The sequence below is a fragment of the Chionomys nivalis genome, chromosome 10 (genome assembly GCF_950005125.1).
Source record: "Chionomys nivalis chromosome 10, mChiNiv1.1, whole genome shotgun sequence".
Classification (NCBI taxonomy): Eukaryota; Metazoa; Chordata; class Mammalia; order Rodentia; family Cricetidae; genus Chionomys; species Chionomys nivalis.
The window spans coordinates 36,601,772-36,624,290 of NC_080095.1; the positions used below are offsets into that span (position 1 = coordinate 36,601,772).

Consider the following 22,519-nt stretch of genomic DNA (forward strand, 5'->3'; position numbering starts at 1 on the left):
AATATATGACTTAGAAAAAAATCATATACTGTGGTCAAAATAGAGCTGCTGAAGAATGGCCCACTTGGAGTTCCAACCCAACTCTACTTGTGTCTAACAGTTGTGATCCACCCACCACCCTACAAGGCTTTTATGTGCACCCTGAACCCCAAGAGAGAAAAGCTATACAAGATGATTGGAAATTAATTCCTGGAAGCAATTAGCCCAAGCTCCAATTCTTTAATCTAAGATACATGGTGGCTTTGCGGATATAGTAAGTAGTTGTATGTGTAGCTCCACAAGACCCCACTCTAGAGCTACTTATCAGGCTATACAGAAGCTGTGAAATCTTTGACATGGAAACAGCCATAAAAGGAGAAAAGTCAGTCTCAGGCTAGATGGCAGAAGGCTGGGGTTCTGAGCACAGTTTCTCTATCATCTTATTGTGATGTTTTGGATACACCAATTTTCCTGCATTAGGCAATACTTTCCGCACTAATAAAAAAGACTATTGCAAGGCTGACCGCTTAGCTGGCTCAACTGTGACATCTACCAATATTGTGTGAGCAAAGGAACTTAAGGACTTGATAAAATGCTAAGATGGTGAGCCCTCAGAGTCCAGAGGAGAGGAAGGACTCACCGAGGTGCTGAGAATATTCCACTTTCTACCTTTGCCTCACATATTCACAATGATTTGTTTCTTACTCTCTGATTTCTCTTGATCAAATCATTCATTCCTACAGTCCCCCAAAGTCTCTGGCCCCCAAGTTGAGCCTGTATAAAAGGGGAAACATGTCCACCATATCAGTTTCTCCATGGAATTAACCAATCACAGCAAGACCATGTTCCTGTTAAACACAAACCATTACTTCTCTCTTGTTTAGCTCCTCCCCAGAGATCCTGTTTATCTCTGGAAGCTAACTTCTTCACCCTAGGAAGAAAAACTTGCCTTTCTTCTTGATTGCTGCGATACTTACTAAGCATATTACCATCACTCGAGATTCTTCCTGTTGCTACTGGACCTTAGTAGGCCTGAATAACCCTTTAGAATAAGTTTGTCCTTTACCAATATGAGTTTGTTTCTCTTTTATGTATTAAATGCTACAAATACAGGACCTCTCACTATATCTTAAACTGGTCCACTACCTTCATAAACACTTACTTACTTTTCAACAAATCTTTTCCAATACCAACCCTTTCTTTTTGTTTGTTTATTTTTTTATTAATTTTTTGAGCTCTACATTTTTCTCTGCTCCCTTCCCTGTCTCACCCCTCCCCTTCAGCCTTCCCCCTTCCTTAAAGAGTATTTAAAACAACTCTTAACCTTACCATCCAATAGGTAACTGATGTCTAAAAATTAAGTTTACAAGATGAACAGGTTAGCCCATGGCTATAATTCTAGTACTTGGGAGGCTGGAACAAGAGAATTCCAATGGGTTCGAGTTTGGGCTGTGAGACTCAAGTCAGCATAAGCTACAGAGTAAAAACTGCTGTCCTCAAAATAAAAACACCATCAATATATAAAGAAATAAACATGTTTATTCATGTCACTCCCCTGCTTGTAGTAGTGTCAACGGTTTGCCCTTAGGGTAAATTCTAACTCAGTATCACACTCTGCTTCCTATGACCTGTATGATCAGGCTCTGCCTTCCCTTCCCCTCCTCCATTATCCCACACTTCCTCCCCATGTGTCGACATCACAGGCACACCTGTTCTTCCTTGAACTCTATTATTCCTTTCATCCTTTGGATTTTTTTTAACAATTTTAGCCCAGAGGCGTGAATCTACTCTTACTCCATCGAGTTCAACTCAAGCATCGTGCCTTCCCGAGTCCCGAGCTTTCCCTTGTCACCTCACTCATCTCAAGCTGACAACAGCAGAGCATCACTATGAACTCTACATTTCTAAAGGTGAGGCAGCTTTCGCCTACAATTATACCCACCAAGAGCTAGCATTTTATCTGATATCTATTTTGTACTAATATTTGAATGAATTATATTTTGAAGAACAATGTGAAGAGCACTAAACAAAAAAAAATCCTTCCTCTCTAAACCTTGGAAACATTGGTCTTATGGATAAAATGACTTTATTTTTATTTTGACTCCCAAACTGACCGTAAACTGGAAATGACATATGTGTGTGTTCACTCATTTTTGCAAATGTAGCTTCGTGTGTGTGTGTGTGTGTGTGTGTGTTTAAAATGTGATTTTTTTAAATCAAGGGCATAATCCCAATGGTTTCCCCATGAGGGGTCTCCCACCAAAGGCTAATGTATTGAAGCCTCGGTTCTCAGCTGCTGGGTAAAATCATTGAGCAGTAACTGAACCATGAGTTCTCTGATCTAATCAACAGATTGATCCATTGACAGATTTATTAGCTGAAAACATTATGAGGAGCTGGTGGAAACTAGGAGGTGGGGTCTAGGTGAAAGAATCAAGACAACGGGGTATGTCATTTGGGTTTGTCACCCTGGCTTCCAGGGTCCCATAAAATAAACTGCTCTGCTATGTCCCCATGGTATTGTGTCCATCTCACCCTAGACCAAAGACAGCGAACCCATCCAGCACAAACTGAAAATTCTAAAGTCATAAGCCAACAACAGCCTTGCCTTCCTCAATTTCTCAGGCACTTGTCTCTGAGATGGAAAATATTAATAAACTAGTAGGGGTTTCATTACTTCCAATGAGGAAAGGCTTTTCTATGTGCACTGCTTTGGGGGAAATCTGGCTAAACCTGGGTCTATTCTCTTCCTTATTCTTCTTCCACAAACAAACAACCCTGCATCTTCCACAAGATCACCCATGCATGCACGAGAAAGAGATTTTGATTGAGTGGGCTCTGTGATGGCTAGCTTTTGATCAACTTGATAGAAGCTAGAGTCATCATAAGAAAGAACCTCAATTGAGAAACTGACTCTGTCAAAATGGCCTGTAGGCAAACCTGTGAGGCTTTTATCAATTGATGATTGATATGGATGGAAGGGCCAGCTGACTGTGGGTGATGCTATCCCTGGAACATGATCCTTGGGTGTATACAAAAGCAAACTCTGCAAGCCATGAGTGAACAGGCCAAGAAGCAGAAAGAAGTACTTCTATGGTGTCTGATTTAGTTCTTGCTTCCAGGTCCCTGTCTTGGCTTCCCTCAATGGATTAAGCTCAAGATATATAAGGCAAATAAACCTTTTCCTCCCCAAGTTGCTTTTTAGTCAAGTTTTTACCATAGCAACATAAAGCTCACCACAACAAGCTTCATGACCAATACATCACCTATGATCCTTTGGGTGATTTTTGTGCCCCTGTAGGGCTAAAGACATAGTTTATCATTTGTATTCTTTTCTTATTAATTGCACTTATTCTATGGTAGGCTTTCAAAACTTTCTCATTAAACAGGAGTAAATGGTAGTGATAAAAGATGACTATCTGTAAGAGTCTATGACTTCATCTTTACCCAGTATCCCTTCAGCCTCAAATGCTCCCATGCACACTCACCCACCATTGCTTGCTCCACATAGTTGACTTTCAGAGAGACGCTCCTAAAAAAACTCCTACCTGATAAAGTCCTCTGAAGAAGACAAATCTAAGTTCTGAACCTAATCAATCAGATATCAAATCCCTACAGGTAAGAAAGACAGATTAGAGCTGCAAAGTACAAGATGGGATCACAGAGAAAGCTGGAATCTTCTCTAACGTCCATATTGTTAGAATAGTATTAGATCTATCAACATGGAGGCATGTTGAAAGTGAGAAGAAAGAATCACTATCTGGCTTTGTTTGATCCATCTATGGTCATTCAATGGAGCATCATGTAGGCTTCCACTAGAGTAAGCTGAATCTTCATAATTCCTCACATCCTCTCTCTTCTGAATGATAATCCCACATCTTTTGTTTGTGGATTTTTTTTACCACCCATGATAGTGAGTATAATAGATTACTCCGCTTCATCTTGGCTTGGAACCTTCCACTACAGTGGATAAAGCATATTATCCCCCTCTGTCTTCACTTGGTATCATCAGCTACAGTGGGTATGGTATGCAGTGTTCCACCTATCTTGGCTTAGTACCTTCCACTATAGTATGTATGGTTTATTAGCCCACCTGTCTTAACTCAGTACCTTTCATTGTAGTGGATAAAGCATACTATCATGCATGTCTTTGTTTGGTACTTTAATCTGTAGTAGATAAATTTTATTAGCCCACTTCTTCTTGGCTTGTTATATTCAACTAGACAGACTATAGTGTTTTCATGTATCTGTCATGACTTAGACGCATGATTTTGCTTGATCAAGAGAATGTGGACAGAGGAAAGAAGGAGCAATGTGTGAATTATTGACTAAGATACCAAAGGAATTAATTACTTCTGTGTCCTCTCTTGCATTCCTACTTTTGGCCAAGAGTAGAATGTTCCCTGGGTGCTTTCCCACCAAAGGAAAATATGAGAACCATGAAACCGACCTGATTCCTACAGGAAGCCTTGAGCTATGTCAGACATTTCCCAGCTTGGAACTGAGCCACTTCAACCAATCCACAGATCCATGGGTATAAAATTTAAATACTGTTTGCTATAAGCCACTAACTTCTGAGATAGGTTGTTGACAACATTCCTGAGGCAACAGCTGGAAAGTACAGCTACTGTGAAGTCATTACAAATCATATTTTGAAGATTTCTTTATTATTTGAGGCAAAGGTTATATAGTTCTAGATGGAAATTGTGCTATAATTATGTGATTATGAGATAATTTCTGCAAAACGTTTAGAAATAAAAAATGGGACTAAAATTTCTTACAAGAACACTGAGATACATTTTATAGAGGCATACATTGCTTCAAAAGAATAGAACAAGACATATAAATATGTTACTAATGGCCATTTATGATTGTTACATTTATGTTTGTTTTAATTAATTTATCTTTGCCTGCCATTAAATGAATACTGGGCTAATTTTGGTTACATTTTCTACTGTGAACATATATTACTTTAATAATCATAAAAATCAATGTTTGTTTTTTAAAATGAAGATCCATGACCTATAATGTTGGCAATAACCCACTAATGATAACTCTTTATGAGATTTCTTCCAATAGTGGTAAGTATGCTTAATAAAGCTATCATCTAGAGATTGGTTTATTGAATTGTCTTTTATGAAGATAGAGTAACAGTCCTACCAAAGTCAAGATTCATTACATCAGTCCTATCAAAACCCTCGGGAATGCTGCTCTGTAGTTAAAGGAACTGGGAGAGGTCAAACATATTATTTACTTTGGAAATAAATTGAATGTGTTTCAAGAGATCATGGACAGGAAGAAATGGAAGGTTCAAGAAAAGTGATGAAGAAGTAAGAACAATGAAGGAGACAAGGGGAAAATGCAAAAAAAAAGTAGTCCTTCTGAACATCATCCCAAGGACACATCTCTTTCCCATCACTCCACCCTCATCCATTTCTATATACATAAAAGCATCTGAGAAAATCTCACATTAGACAAGGAGTGACTCCACTGTGGCTGCCAAAGTCATTCATTCCCTCATGTAGGAATTGCTAGTCCTCCACAGTGTATTCTTCGCATACTTTAGCCAATCAGTTTCATGGTCATTGCTTTCTCCTATACTGCTTCCTCATTTAACACAATTAAACATGTAATAGCTTCCGGGCTACACAATATGGTTAGAGAGGTCATAGATCTCTGGTCTCCCAATCTACTTAGCTAGACGACCACTAGGCACCACCTACTCTGTGGTTTTGGATCTCCCTTAACCCCTTGTCCAACCATTCTGAATAAACACAAATTAATTTCATTAAAAGGCTGATTAAAAGCTAGGTACTATTGCTGTATCAAGAGGAGAAAATGAAAAAAAGTACTCTGTGTATTTTAATCATGGAGCGATAAATAAAAGGATGAATAAGACATAGGAGAGAAACAGAAGGAAAAATTTGGGGAGCTGGAAGGAAAGGGAACAAGAAGTGGGGGGGGCAAAGGGCATCACTCATTAACCCCTTTCACCTTCTTATAAGGACACTCCTTGTTACATGAAATAAGGGTAGAGATGCCTGCCCTGGTTAGCAAGATGGCTTCTCCTATCACCTTCCTGGTCAACCTGCCCATCAGTTCCCAGTAAGTAACATGAAATCTTGTCTCTGAATATGATGCTGGATTACAGAAATACTTACTAAAGGCCCCAACCTAAAGGGTCTCCCTCTAGATTCTGCTGGAAGCACATCCCTATTTCTGCCCACCATAAAATTCTAATATATTGGAAGGGGGATCAGCTATTCACCAGGCACTGCATTTCTGTGAATGCATAGAGTAATAAACTAGAGTGGGAGCTTGAGTAAACTTTAGAATTCTTCCCACTAAATTAGGCTTTCATTAATCCTTTCATTATTTTCCTCCACAGATACTGAGCTCCTTTTCTGACTTAAACACTAGGGATGCATACTTCACGGTTCATAGTGTAGAGAAGAAGACAGACAAGAGAAAGAAATATCACACAGATCCAGGCTTGTAGAAAAATGTTGTGAGTATAAGTATTCATGTGTGCACACATGTGCACAGCGTATGGCCATAGATATGAATTGGACTATGCTGCAGCCCCAAATAAATTATGATAGAGAAAGTTTTATATTGTTGGTACTTTTCTTTCCATCTAAATTCTGTGTATCCTTAGACTGCCTCTCTTCTACTGAGAACTGTGTAGACAGCAGTATGCTCAAGTGTCTGATTGCTTTTGTTGAATCTTGAATTCACTCCAAGGAGCTACTCCCATCTCAGCTTATCCATCATGTTTGCTTCCTGAAAATCCTATAGCAGAAAATGGATGAGGTTGCCAGAAAAGAAAACACAGACTGTCTTCCACTTCTCATAGCTTTTACTCTCTCCCCTAAATACCTGATCATAGTATATCAGAAACACTTCTAGGCTGTGCTAAGAAAAGGATCCCTACTTCCAGTATCTGCTAACACAGTAACTATGGCAATTTATTTAACCTTTCACATCCTTGGTTTAATTGTCTAAATATAGATGATGCTGTGAACTTCTAAAACTTATTCTAAAATAAAAAAAGGACTACTACTCATGTATTAAATAGTGACAAAGATATAAGCACTGTGCAAAAATTTTTACATTATTATCTTAGTTAAGCCTCATAAATGCCTCAGAAACATTTCAAGAGAACAGAAAAACGAGTCTTAAGGGGTTAATAGCACACTCAAGAGTATAGGAAATTTATTTGTTAAAGTTGTCAATCAAACCCCAGTTGTTTGCCTCTAACCTTGTACATCTTAACTATCAAATTATACCAAAAATACCGAGAGAGAGAGAGAGAGAGAGAAACGCGTGTGTGTGTGTGTGTGTGTGTGTGTGTTTCAAGAAAGTATTTCTCTGTATAACCCTGGCTGTTTTGAAATAGGATACTCTGTAGACCAGGCTGGCATTGAACTCAGAAATCTACCTGCCTCTGCCTCCCAAGTGCTGGGATTGAAGTTTTGTGTCAACATTGCCTGGATAAGGTTTTTGTTGCTGCTGGTGGTGGTGGTGGTGATTTTGTTTATTTGTTCTGCTTGTTTGCTTTTTGTTCTCTTTTGTATTTGAAACAGGGTTTCTCTTTGTGGCTCTTGCTGTCCTAGAACTTACTACATAGACAAAGCTGGCATTCAATCCAGAGATCTGCCTGCCTCTGCCTCCCAGGTGCCACGATTAAAGACATGTGCCGCCACCACCTGGCTCCCTTTTTATTTATTCTGACTGTAAATTTCATGTGGTTTGATGGCTCCAGTACAACCATGTATTCTCTACTTCAGGTTAGCCTTGTAGGGACTTTCTCTTCTGGGGATATGATCAGATATGCATTTCAGACTGCTTCTTTGCAAATCTCTTTTCAAACAGACCTGTTGATAACGCAAGGTTTGCTAATGAGATTTTCCAAGGCCTTAAGTTTCTTACTGTGAATTAATTGCCTAGCTTACGTGAAATAGATGGGCTATTAAATGTGAAAATTCATAAAGATTTACAGCTATGTACAGACTCTGAGAGTCACTATCCTAAGGTCTTTCTCTCTGAGACAAGCTCAAAGGCATAATAAGCAAGAGGACCTTGTGACATTGATCTAGGATAGACAGCGCTGGACTAGGACTCAAACTGCTGACTTGGAGTCCTTCTGTTTCTATTTACTATCCAAACAACGGCAAAGCACATCCCCTACTCTGACCTCAGTTTTTCCATTGTAAATTGGGAGCAGCAAAAAAAGCTGACTTCTTAAGGTCCTGACCAGCTCTGTTATTCTGTGATCCTATATTACTTGGCAAGACTAGATTTTCACCATCAGTGATATTCTGAGATGTCCCAACATGTAAATCTACATTTGGTTTTACTTCTGAAATGTGTGATTTAGCTACACTCAGTGTAGGACCACATGGATAAATAAGATGAGGTAATAAGTTACCTATTGTGGACCAAATGTGTTTTCAATATAACAAACATGACTCCAACAGGAAACAGAGGCACCAACCATACATGTGGTGATATCTAATGCCCATCTTCATTATTGTTCCACTAATGCACTCCTGTAGCTTAGAATAGGCATGGCTTGTTCCCCAGTAGTTGTGAAACAAGAAGCCATTCTCCACTTCAGTGAACACACAGCCTCCTCCTCTCTTGCCTGACTTTATTTAGTGACTACGGGATTATTAAGGAACTCCAAACCAAAACAGGTAAGAGCTGGTTAAAGAAACTCGTGATGTTTATCCTGAGAATGACTGGAAATTCCAATGAAAAAAAAAAAAAAACAGTGGTTGTCTTTAAACATCTGCAGGTTGGATATTTGTCTTTAAACAAGGGTTGAAGCTTGATTGACTCTATCATCTTTGTTCATGTCAAAGCACCTTGGCTATGTGTGCTCATCTGGGTTTGTCTTTTGATGCTGTTCTCTCTCTCTCTCTCTCTCTCTCTCTCTCTCTCTCTCTCTCTGTGTGTGTGTGTGTGTGTGTGTGTGTGTGTGTGTGCTTTGGTTTTGTTTTGGGTTTGTATTGCTTTATGATCAAGGCTGAACTTATACTCAGTACATATCCTACACCAGCCTTGAACTCCTGATTTTCCTGTCTCAGCCTCCTAAGAGAGATGCTTGAAGATGTGTACCATCAAGCCAGTGCTAGCCTATTCTTCTTCACTGAATACATCCTTTTTGAGGTTCCAGAGCCTGCATCAAGAGCAAAAGGAAGGCATTAGAAAAAGAGAGACATTTTGTACTTTTGTAAATAAATATGCTTGCCAAGAAGAAGAGGAAAAAGAAAAGAAGAAAGAGGAGGAGGAGACCAGTTCATGTAATATATTTTTTTATTTTCACCATAAATGGACACATTGTTTCATGAAAGGGCAAGCTCCCTTCTCACTTAAATAAGAGAATACCGATTAGAAAAGTGCGGGCTCAGGACTGAAAGACCCAGAAGACCAGCTGAACTGCCCTCTAGCTGGGTAGTCTTATTGATTCATCCTTGGGAGTCTATCCTTGACCCCAATTCCTCAGATATAGATTAAGGATGAAAACAGCATTTCTCTTCTATGGCTATTGTAATAATTAAGCTGCCTACTTCAAGTCACTACTATAAATCATAGAATCCTGGAATACATTCCCATTAAACCTTTAGCAAACTGTTTCAAGGGGAAATGTATGCAGAAAATATTGAATTAGGCCCCAAACTTTGGAGGTCCTTTATTTATAGGTATATAGGCATATAAATGCATATATAACTCAAGTAAAAAGTAAAAGAAATGATCTATCCGAAGCCCCAATGTGTATGTATGGCTATCATGGTTGTCATATAATTTCTCCTGCTGTTTGTACTCCCAACATAGTCTTGACTTTGTAATACCCCACCAGAAGTGATTCTGTCTCATAGAGGTTGCAATGCTGGGCTATTTGTGGAAGAAAAATGGTTTTATTTCAGATTAGTAATGGGACAAAGACAGCAGAGACAGCTGGATAAAGATGATGACTTGAGCTTCACCCTGCCATCATGGGCATAGTGACATTAAGAAACAGCTACTATCCTCAGACCCAGAAAGCATGTCTTAGGGGTGCAAGAATTCAACTTAAAAATAATTCAGAGAAATTATCTTTCTCTTACAACATCGCTGATGGTGATAAAAAGATGTGGCAGACTTAGCTGGTCGCAGTATTGGCCATGAGCAACTATAAGAAAATAATATTCAAATACCAGCAGGCCACAGCAGGAAGTTTCAGACAAGGGGCCTGTGGAGAAGATTAAAATCTGAAAGGCGCAGGACTTTCTTTCCCTGGGGGAACAACAAAGGGGGGGACATGCTAATCCCACAGATTTCATAAGGTTTCTGATTTACTAGCCTCTTAGAAGGCACTGTTGGGGATTGTCATTTTGATGGGAAGGCCTTGCTGTAAAGGTTAAACATGCTAAGAAGCATGAAATGATCTTCTCCAAGAAAGATAGCATCTACTTGCCAGCGAAATAGCCGTCCAACAGCCCACAGAAGGGGGTCTTTCAAGAGTCATTCATACCCAGGCTTCTCAGCCCTGACTCACACATACTCCCCAAATACTCTCTGTTCAGCTGAGTTTATTTATCATTTGTGGGGTGCCAAAGGATGGGTGATGACAGAAGAAACAAACATTGCATATCTTCTTTTCATATAGTTTTTCTCTCTGTCAGTTGCCAAAGTTTCAAATAAATATTACCAAAGAGAATGAACTACTGGAGACTAACTGAACAGCAATTTAATGGCACATTCTACTGCTTACTAAATCATGGAAACATAAACATGTATCATCACAGAATATTCACAAATGATACTCTTGCTTCAGAACATCCAACTCTAGTATAATCAAAGTGCAGATCCAAGATTTTATTCTACTATTTGGGCCATTCAATTCCTAGCTGGAGGCCACAGTTCCTCATTTAAACTGAGAGTCGGAGTGGCTGTGTTCTACTGATGAGTCACACCTTAGTTCTACTGATGAGATAACATAATTTTGGCATCTTTTATACTCTGTTGAGTTTTCTTTGGACCAATTCAGTTTTCGGTTTGGGGTTTGAGGTGTCTTGTTCATTAAGGATTACATGTCTACTCTTGCTCCCTCAAACTTCATATTGGATTAAAAAAGAATCTATGAAAAAATAAAGTCCTATATCAGACAGGAAAGGGAAAACTATATGCATGACTTATGCACACATTAATATACAGCTCTTATAGCTACCATCAATGCTGTAAAGTGTGAAGGAGAGCACAGAGTGGGAAGAAATTAAAATTGTGACGTCCCACCTTTAAGGAATTGATTCATTGGTTTAATCTTAAATCTGGACACTTCTGCAAAATGACTAGGGACAAGGTGCAGTTAATTTTCCCACCAAGTATCTGCCAGAGCTACACTGAGTATGCCATAACTGTAACAGATCCAAACACATGTCCCTATTTGAAATCTAAAGAAAAAAGCACACTGTGGTGTGCTGTCAGGGTTCTCCCTTCTTGCTTTTAAATTCTGGTTGCTATAATATGCTGAAAGAGGAGGAAACTAGAAAAGAGGAGGACCCAGAAGCCCCAGAATTTATTTTTTTCACATTGTCAAGTTACTAAATTTCTGCTTCAGAGGGGGCCACATTGGGGACACTCTGTTGTATAACGGAGCATCCCAGTAAGGCATCTAAAGAGCCACTCTCAATGTTCTAAATGTAGGTATGAAAACTGAAGCACAGAGTGGCACCAAGGCAGATGTTAGTGAGACTCCTTGCTGCATCCCCTTGATGGTAGCCTTGTTCCTCCTCACTCCTTCCAAGATCATCACTTGTTCAAGACAGCAACAAGAACATTGGGCATTGATGATGGGCATACCCTTGTTTTTATCTACTGCTGGAAACCTCCCAATAGGAGCAATCCGTGTCTAAGTCCTATTGACATTGTCCCTTCTACCTCTATTAGGTGAATATCCAAACTTGACTTCCATTCTCCCTAGCTCAGTTAGATATCTTATCACTTTTAGTGCCAATGCAGCATGCTCTCATGTTTATGAACATGCTAGCCTTTTGTGTATTTTTCCTTCTGCTTGGAATAATATTTTTTCGGTCTTGAGAAGTAGAATTCTTACTTCCGCAACCAAACCTCAGCTCTAGCGTTATCTCATCTTTGATGCTTCCTATGGAATTCTTCTCTGCATTTGAATACCACCTTTCTTGGACACCAGAACATTATGATCTGTTTATGAAGAGAATCCTAATCTACCTCATATTAAACACACTAGCTGGCACATAGTTAGTACTTTGTAATGAACTGGGTTCAACTAGAGAGGGGTAATAATAACATATCATCTACAGAAGGGATGTAAGTGTGAAATGCCCTGTGCATATTAAGGACCCAACAAACAGCAGATGTGTAATTCCTTTCAATAAAAACCAGGTCTCTTAACTTTCTTTTTCATCCAAACTGGAACAAAGAAGGATTTGTTTGCCTGTGAAAAGAACCATGAAGCCAGCGACGATAGAAAAGCTTGCAATGGTCCCCTTGTGTTGTGTTTTGAAGCACTTGCTACTCATAATTTAGCAGCATCTCGATTTATTGAACTATAGTAGGCAGATGTCTGTTGGCTGTTAAGCCGCTTTTAGCAAACACAGTAACAAAGGTACCGAGCAGGGATGTAAATGTTTATCACGTCCCTGCTCTTGGGGACACTGTGGCCACTGAAGGTATCAGCAGTTTTCACGAACAGCACCAAACCACTGACTGACCCTCTGGATGCAAATGTATGGTAGACTTTTTTAAAAAGCAAGAAATATCTCCAGTGTCCTTACCTATTAATTTTAGAATAAGAAAAATATACATTCTCTACCTCTCCTTTGGAACAAGAAGAACGCTATAATCAGAGCCTCTCAGACACCAACACAGAGGAATAACTGTAGGTCACGCTATTCATGAACCATGATACATCTTCATGAGCTCACATGTTGGTCATGGCGAAGAGACACTGGAAGAACTAGAGGAGAAAGAGGAGCCTGAATGTGAGGGGTATGCTGGATGTCACCAGAGACTCAGTAAATGACATAGGAAACTATCCGTGAGAAAAACTGGGGTTTTGATTGAAATGCATACTTCACAGGAAACCCCCTTTTCAGATACTTGTCATTATCGATCAAAAGCTCACAAAGAATGGGCCAAAATAGGGACAACTTTTTAATTCTCTGAAGAAATTCCAGGTTATATTTATTCATCTATCAATTAATATCTGTATCATAAGCCTGAAGGTCACACCATAAGACAAAACATTCATTTTCTTGGGGAAATCCATTAGAAAATTAAATTTTTCATTGTACCCTTGATATAACTAGAGCCAGGATGCTGACCAAGAGAGCTCCGCAAACTGCAAGGAACAGGGACTCGCAGTCCTGTTCTGCCCTTCATTCGCCTTTATCCCTCTACTTGGAAACAGACGGGACACTGCCAAGCTGATGACATTTGAGTCTCAGAGTTTTAGTGTTGAAGGGCCCTAAGAGAGCATGAAACTGGATTGCCTCATTTTATTCTGAAAGAACAGTGAGGCCAGAGGATCCAAATAACTATATCAAGGTCGTATATCTAAATAAAGGATCTGGATATCCTGGGAGGTAGGGAACACAGGTATACTGCAAAACCTCTCCTTGGTGACAAGGAGACAAGGGGAAACAATCAGCACAGTTGTATTCGACCTTGGAGTCCAGAGCTGCTGCTCCCCCCACACGAGTTAACTATTCTGACCAGAACGAATGATAAAGTGGTATGTCATGTTGTCACCTCTTACTTTCTAATTCCTATGATTACCCTTTGAACTCTCATACTCTGGAGATGACATTAAAGTTTCAAGATTCTGTCTCCATCCCTTCGGCTACATTGTAGGCTCATGGAGGACACAGAAACGCGTCCTTTACCAGGCTGTGTCTTCAGGGCCACATTCCTCATGATGTGGAAAGAATCTGAAGACTTGTTTATTGAGTTCCCGGGCCAATGTTGGGGTTCAATAACAAGCGTCACAGTTTCATTTCCTAGCCTTTTAAACCCAAGGCTACTGAAACCAAAGTTAGTGAAGGTGGGAAGGTGTTGAATGTGCAGAGATTTTAGTGATTTACTGTAATACTCTACAGATGCCACAAGGCAAATTGGACGTCTTCATTTTCATGTTCCACTTGCTATCTAGTTGTCCAAAGAAAATATCAGTGTTTAACCCTGTCATATAAAGACTGTCAGGACTTGGTTCTTAGAGAAAATGGAACAAAAAAGTGCCCAAGGAAAATGGTAATGCATTTACTGAGATGGGAGGAACGAGGTAAAATAACCTTGATGTAGGGAAAAAGGGCTCATATTATAGTTTTCATATCAATTTTTAAACTGAGATGCTAAAGAGGAAAATAGGGGTATAGAAATTTGAATTTTCATGGAGAGTCCTAGGCTAGAGATTCCAATTTAGACATCACTGGTACAAGCATGACCTTTGATGCTGTGGCAGTGAGTAAGAGCACCAAAGGGAATGTGCAGACAGAGACCTGAAACAGAGAACTGAAGTGCTCTAACACGTAAAGCCACCAGAATGAATATGTGTATAACAAATGGCAGAGATTATGAGCCCATGAGTATACCTCACACAGTTTCTATTCCTCATTGATCTTGGAATCAGATCTTTTTATACATGAGGAGGAAAGGTTTCTTAGTGTGATGCAAAAACAAATGGAATAGAGCAAGGAGGCATAAATTCTAACTACTCTTTAGCTCCAAGATAAGGGAGTGTCAACTTCCCTGGGTTACTCATTCCCCATCTGCCAAAATGAGGACGAATCACAGATGACCCCAATGCAATCTACTCACCATATTGCTTTCTGATGTCCTGATTTTAGTGATCTATGTGTGACAGTCACATGACACACTCCACCCTCACTGCAGCCTGTGCCTCTGCCTTTCCAGGCAGAATCTACTGTGGGTATTGCTGTTATTACTGCCACTGTGGAGCTCATGGTCAACCAGAGAAGTAAAGATGGGAGATAGATTCTGATGCCATCCTCCCCTATTGGAACATGCCACTTAAGAGACCTCATATCTTTATCCTTGGGTTTTGGCACACGTACATAACAGGTAAACAAAATCCAAGATGCCTGGGTGAAGTATGTTCTATCTATCTTAATTTCATAATTTTGTAAATTTTACAAAATCACTTTATTTCTAAGAGTACAGTTAATCTTTTATTTCAGCACATGTACTCACTCAAAAGTGGCTTTTAGACATAAAGCAAAAAAAAAAAAAAAAACCTACAATTCACAACTCCAGATAACCTAGACAACAAACAGGACCCTAAGAGAGACATACATGGATCTAATGTGCATGGGAAGTAGAAAAAGACAAGATCTCCTGAGTAAACTGGGAGCATGGGGACCATGGGAGAGGGTATGAGGGGAGGGAAGACGAAGGGAGGGAAGGGAAAAAACATATAACTCAATAAAAACAATTTAAAAGAATAAAACAACTAGGAGGATAAAATTAAGGTTTCAATATGATATTCAGCGGGAAAATGTTTTTCACACAGCTTGGTTATATCTGTACATAAACACAGCCAAATTCCTAGAACAGGGAAAGGCCTAGTCACACCTGACTCAATGGTCATTAACTGCGTTTAAGCCTTGAGCTTTTTTTCCTGATTCTTGATACCTTATGCATTTTTCAAGAATTATTTAATGTATGTCTAATTATTTGTTAAGTGGCTCTCAACCTTCTTAATGCTGTGACCCTTTAATACAGTTCCTCACGTTTCTGCGTCCTCCATGAGCCTGCAATGTAGCCGAGGGGATGGAGACAGAATCTTGAAACTTTAATGTCATCTCCAGAGTATGAGAGTTCAAACGGTAATCATAGGAATTAGAAAGTAAGATGTGACAACATGGCATACCACTTTATCATTCGTTCTGGTCAGAATAACTAACTCGTGTGGGGGGAGCAGCAGCTCTGGACTCCAAGGTCAAATGCAACTATGCTGATTGTAACCCTGAACCATAAAATTATTTTGTTGTTCTGTGATTTTTCTACTGTTATAAATTGTAATGTAAATGTCAGCTATGTGAGCCTAAAGGGGTTGCAATCCAGAGATTGAGAAGCACTGTTTGCTAGCATGTAGTCCTTTTTGGATAGTGAAGCTTGAAGCTGTAACGGATCCACAGTGGCCTCTGCCATTTGTTGTGTCTTCATCACACCTTAAGTAAAGAGGGCTTTGAAATTAAAAGGAAGGGTTTAAGATTTGAAAAATATAAAAAGCAAGTCTCGGTTTTAGCTGAGAAAAATCTAATCTAGTCTCTGGATTTAGATAGAAGGCTTTGACTTTTCACCTTTGAAACACTTGAAAATTGAACTTCATCCTCCCTCTTGGTAATTGTTGTAATCTACCATGAACATTGCCCTACGTGAACAAGACTTATCTGAACAAGGAAAGGCCCATGATTCTGCAAAAGCTGTATTTTAGTGGGGGCAGGATAGGAAAGATATTGCATTGAATTTTTCCTCATTATCGTGACCTACTCTTCTTAGTGGAAAAAAACCTCAACAAGAGAAAACACTGAAGTACATTCATGTACTTGGGCAACCTCTGTGCCTAAGAACTAAAAATGCCTGTTATTATCAGGCTCTTGACCTTAGGATCTCAGAAAGTCAGTGAGATGGCTTGAGCTCTCAAATGTCTCGAGGGATCATTCTAACAGGCACACGTGTGTGATCTGGTCTATTCTATCCCAGCTATTCCAGGTAACTAGCAGACCACTGTAGGGCAAAAAACCAGAACAAAACAAAACAAAGCAAAAAAAAAAATCTGAAAGAGGGTGGTTCTCATTTTTGCAAAAGGCAAACTCTGAATCAGAAATCTCAGAACCCAGAGGTTAGAGGGTCTCAGTCACAGTGACTGGGGTCCCTAGAAATGCTCTACTTTCCTCTCTAAAGTCATCATTCAATTGACAGTTGTCCACATAGTCATCCTGTGAGGTTCCACTTCCTTGATGTCATGGCTAGTTCTGGAGATTTCAAGATTTCAGGGGAAAGAAAATCTTTAGTCAGGAAGTCTAGTATTCTCATTTCCTAGGTAAAGAACCGAGATGCGGACCATGGCCATCTATGTCATCTTGCTAGTTAGTAACAGAATCAACACAGGACTCCAGGCCTCTCTGACTCTAAAACTCATCCCTTCAATCATGAGCTCATTTTCCTCCAAACACTGTACCATAGCTTATTTTTCTTAACATAAGTATGGACTTTTCCCTCAAATAAATCCCACATATATCTATCTATACAAAGCTTTTTAAAGATGAGCATAGACTGTGCAACGGACTCAGATTTAGCTTGATGGTCTACTATGGAATGGAGTTCTCTGACTTGCCTTATTAGAATACTTACCAACTGAACTAACAAGTTAGCCACACCAGAAAGCAGACTGCCTTATGGTAAGGAAGGTCAAGAATTCATAGCTTTCCAATAAAGGAAAATTCCAGGACAAAATAAGACAGATTCAAAGGTATTTTTATCCACTATAAGACATTATGGGGATCAGCAAAATGGCTCCCTGGGTGGTAAAAGCACTGATGAATACAGTTTAGTACCCAGAAACCACACGGAAAGTGAAAAGCAATTCCCACAAGATGTCCTCTGACCTCCATGCGCTAGTGCTCTCTCTCTCTCTCTCTCTCTCTCTCTCTCTCTCTCTCTCTCTCTCTCTCACACACACACACACACACACACACACTAAATCAATGCTTAGAAAGGTAACATAGGACTTCATAGAAGAACAGGTCGTCTTCCCAGTTTTCAATGTAACTGATTGCAATTAAGTAGTTACTAAAGCTTTTACTTTTAGGTTGCAGAGATGCTTCCTACCTTACTATGAATAGAACACCCAAACGGCTAAAAATAATAATGACGGACATCTCTGTCTACATCTTTTTAAAATAGTGGCAAGTCATCCTGAAAAAATGCTAAATTCCATACCAGCTTAATACTCAGAAGTCAGTATTTAGAGTTTCTTCTCTCTGCAGAAAGAACTGTCCCGTAAAGGTCAGAAACAAAGATGGTCTTATTTAACTAGGTAGAGAGCTACCCAAGAAAATTAGCTTAGTCTCTCTCCACCCTTACATATTTCCTAGTTCCCTTGCCTTATTCTGTTATTTGGGGAGGACAACTTTCCTGTAGAGTTGGCCATTAAACCAATATTAGTTAGATGGCTAGCAATTTTCACCTAGTGTCATACCTGAGCCATGCCCAACCCCGAATTGAAGTTTTCATCACTATACTCTTATTTTCTCAATTCTATTCACATTGGCTCCTAACATCACCATTCCTATTGTGAGATAACTGATATAAGTGAGCCAGCACACAGTTGTTTTAGGTTCAGTGAAGCACACCTTCTTAGGAATTTTCTTCATTTTACAATAGTTAGTATAAATGATTAATTTTAGGCTTAAGGTTGCAGCTTCTGGGGAAAAAATCAGAGAAATAATTAGCAAAGAGTTATCTGTGATCAGGCTAGTATTGTGATCCATGGGGAATCCTTAACCCAAAGGGGAACATGGTCCTGTACAAAGAAAATGTGAAACACTCTTCCTTCGCTATTACTCGTCAGAAATGCCTACAGATTCTGAAGATCAGAAGTAGGAAACACCACAATGTTGTTAGAAAGAAGAATGAGAAAATCCAAGAACCTTTGGACCGCCTTCCTCCCACCACTACTTTCTCCATATGAAAGTGGTCACTCCACCTATTGGCTCTACAATGTCCCACCCACAGTGCTAATAACATTTACCACACACTAAACGTGTCAGACATTACCCTTTGCTTCTTTTCTTTCCGATGACCACACAATAGTCCCCTGATCCAAAGTATGAATTGTGTCCAGATACCTGTTTGTTGTTTTTATTGGTCACAGTGTCTAGAAGGTTGTAGGCTTCAAAAAATGTATAAAAATCAAAGAAAATGTACTCAAAAATCTCCACTGAGGAATCAATTTCAATGAGGGAGAAACAATGTCATTGGAAAGCTCTATTATATTCACTAACAGTGCAGTCCTATCATTTTTCCACTCCAATGAGTCATTCTGAACATGGTGTCAGGAACAATACAGGGGCAAAAAACAATTAGTGGGGGAACAAAACAATCAGTTGAACCGTCTGGGACTTGAGCGATGTATAGATCAAATGTCTTAAATTTGCTAAGCTGCCTCTCATTTGGCCAGAATGGATGGCTCTTGGCTGCACTGTACCAAGAATAATTGTCCCTCATATATTCCCAATCAGCTGCCTTTTAATGACTAGTCAAAAGTGACAATGTAAAAGATGCAGTGACTTTCACTGTACTTGGCCAATTTTGGACCATCTCCCACTCATTTGCCCTTGGAATAGGTGAGCTCATAAACACCTTGCACAGCTGGCTACGTTCACTGCTTCCTGCCTCTACACCACAAGACCTGTGAGTTACAAGAGGAAGAAAGGAGATGTCTGAGGTAACCTTATGTTCTTACATTGGTTTTATAGACACCTCAACACCTCGGCTTACATCAACTCAGTCTCTTACATCCCAGAGGTCAAATGCCCTTTCCATCGTTCCAAACCAGCACCAGGGTAGGCTACCCTACAAAGACATTTGGAAAGAGTCCAGGCACTTGACAGACTTAGCAACCCCATGTGGCCTATTTCTATTCCAGATGGCTGCCTCCTCATCTGAGCTCATATTATGGTTGTTGCTGCACTGAAAATGCAATGGATTTGAATTTAAATTTAAATCCCAAAGCTACAAGAAAGTTATCTTTTTCCCCTTCACCCAAATGTCCTGTGTCTTGTTTTTGGTATGATTGTAAGAAAGATATGCAGTTATTATGAAAAATGGGTTTCTGAAACAGGAGAGCATTTAGTACATATTAGTGATTGGTTTGTAACTGGTTATTAGTATCAGCATCATTAAAGGAAAGGAACAGAGAATCAGGGGGACCCAGGCTTGTTTTCTCTTGAAGTAACACTGTGGAGCTCACAAGAAGCACTCTTTGAAAGCAACTGCTCAGCACCACTCCAGCCCTGCCCAGTGTGTCTCTGATCATGACAGTTTCAGCCCAAGACCTTGATTTCTGGTGATCTTCAGCAATGAAGCCATGCAGATATGTCTTCCAGGCATTCTATTCCTCTCCCCATCTTCCTCCTCTGGCCTCTAGCAGAATACATGTGGCTGTCTTCTGCTTCTTTTGTAACGACCTGCACTCCTTAGTCAAGTGAATGATAAACTCCCCAGGAATAGGAAGTACATCTATTACAGATTGTACAGCCTAGCCTCAAAGCTGTAGAACTGAGGACCTCAAAATAATTTAATAGTTGTGTAAAATAACCTTTCCAATTCATAGCCAGCCTGATTTTGTGTGCCTCCTTTATAAAATAGAGCAAGCGCCACCTGGACACAATTTTCAAACAAGAATCTCCTTGTCTTGGTGTTGTCTCTTTTGTTAACTTCCACATCTTCCTTTTTTTTTTTCTTTTTTTCTTTTTTTTTTTTTTTTGGCCTGAACTGTAAGTTGAGTGGAAATGTAAAACGTTTATGCTGTGCATGGAGAGGAAATTCATGGCACTCCACCTGTTCTGTAGGCTCAGTTTTCACCTCTGCACAACCTTTCGTACACTACTCCATTATGACTTTGTTTAGAAGAAAACAAAGCATTCAACATATTTCCCCCTCCGCCCTGTTTTACATCTGTCCTCTGGTTTAGAACATGCTCTTTCCTGCCACCTTTTTGTCAAACTAATGCCCACTCATTTTCAAATCATCTCTTCCATCCTGCTTCTTTGCAGAAATACTGTCTGAACCCCTGTGGTATGCTGGGTCTCTTGCTCCTCTGTACCTTCTGTTTGGTGATGTTGATACTAATAACTATAGATCATTCACTAACAGGTACTAAATGCTCTCCATATTTCAGGAACCCATTATCATCAGCAGCATCTGATGAGGTTGGTTCCTGGTTGCCTATCTTTTACAAGTGAATAAATCAAGTACCAATAGATACTGTTTTGGTGAAGCTCATATGACAATGTGACAGCCCAAATTCTCACTCCAACTGCCACCAGAGATCATGTTCATGATGACATCACCCTTCAGCCTTTTATAAACCTCATCAGGTTGGTAAGTAGTTATTTAATCCTAAGAGACAGGCAGCTCCATGAAGACAGAGATAGACTCATTTTGTTCAATATTATGCTTTTGGGACCCAGGAGTCATCCTGCAGAAACCACTAAGGAAGCAAAAATTCAAGAACTAAAGGGGGAAAAAAAAGTTGGGTACTTCTAGAACTTTCACTATCCATAGAAGATATTTAAAGTGTATTTTGACCATGACGATATTTATTATAAAGCTCCCCTTTCTACCATCTAAGTGACCAAACAAATTTAACCATTTACAACTAGAAAGGATGAGATGGGAAACCACAGAACCCAGCACCGTTGTTTGGAAGCAGAAAATCACAGGGTGAGCAAAGATATCCTTAGGCCATGTATCACTTCCGCTTAGACCCTGTATTACTCCGCTCAGACCGGGAGCGGCCACTCACCTCTTTCACAGGTTCTTCCCCAGTAGCCAGTGCCAGTGCAGTCACAAATGAAGCGGTTCCAGCCGTCCTTGCACACCGCGTTGTTCTTGCAGGGGTAGCTGTCACACTGCTTGGCGCTCATTCGTGAACAGGAAGACTTGACGCCTGCCGCATTCTGCATTTCCGCCAGCTGCCGGATGTTCTTGCTGCGCCCGTCAATGAAAAGGTCACGGATGCAACCCACATAGCCATAGTTGAGCATGGCAGTCCAGAGTTCCGTGGGGAGAATAAGGCCAGCTCGGTTCTCTGGCAGCCCGCCCAGATACATGTCGCCCTCCAGGTCCAAGATTTCACTCTCACCACTGGCGGTGAACGGCGTGCGCCTGCTGTTCACAGATATGGTACCTGGAGTGGGAGACAGGCGCAGAGTGAGTTACCGTCCTTCTTGCATCTCAGGTGAGCTTCTGGAGCTGCTTAAAGGAAAGCAGCTCTGCAGGTGTGTAGAGAAATGAGCATTGCCTTGTGGAAGACAGCACTGCAATCAGAAATATGACTGTAAAATTTGGTGACAATCCCTGAAGCTAGGATAACCTGGGCCTAGGATGACTCGGAAAGAAACCCAGTGATTATTTCCAGTCGTCTCTTCTCTCTAACCATATTCAACGAGAGATAAGATATGCAACAGGGCAAGAAAAGTTTAAATCCCAGCTCAGCTTTACAGTCTTGAAGAGGAGACTCCACCTTTCATTTCCAAAAGGGATAAATAATTACCCTCAACTAACAGGGGGCTGTAATGATCAAAGAAATGCATATGCATAGAGTGCTTGCAACAAAGCCTGGGGCAGGAGGTACTTTGTGATGCTTATAGCCTCTTCAAGGGTTCACAATTCCCTCAAAGGATGAGGCATTCTCTTTCCTTGTTCTACCCATGAATATCCTGTAAACTAGGAATTGATTGCCCACTCTATCAATCAAAATTGTGGG

The 22,519-nt window shown here is 40.1% G+C and overlaps 1 protein-coding gene across 34 annotated transcripts in view; it reads right to left on the reverse strand.

The window, feature by feature from the left end:
- Positions 1-22,519, reverse strand: part of Nrxn3 (neurexin 3) — a 1,560,627-nt gene that overhangs the window by 1,015,732 nt on the left and 522,376 nt on the right. For all 34 annotated transcript variants that reach the window (XR_009057835.1, XR_009057834.1, XM_057782568.1 and 31 more), the window contains one exon: positions 21,557-21,940. Coding sequence is in view for 32 of the 34 variants with exons in the window: in XM_057782568.1 (XP_057638551.1) it covers positions 21,557-21,940 (384 nt within the window). In the remaining 2 variants the exon portion in view is untranslated. The remainder of the gene's footprint in view (positions 1-21,556; positions 21,941-22,519) is intronic.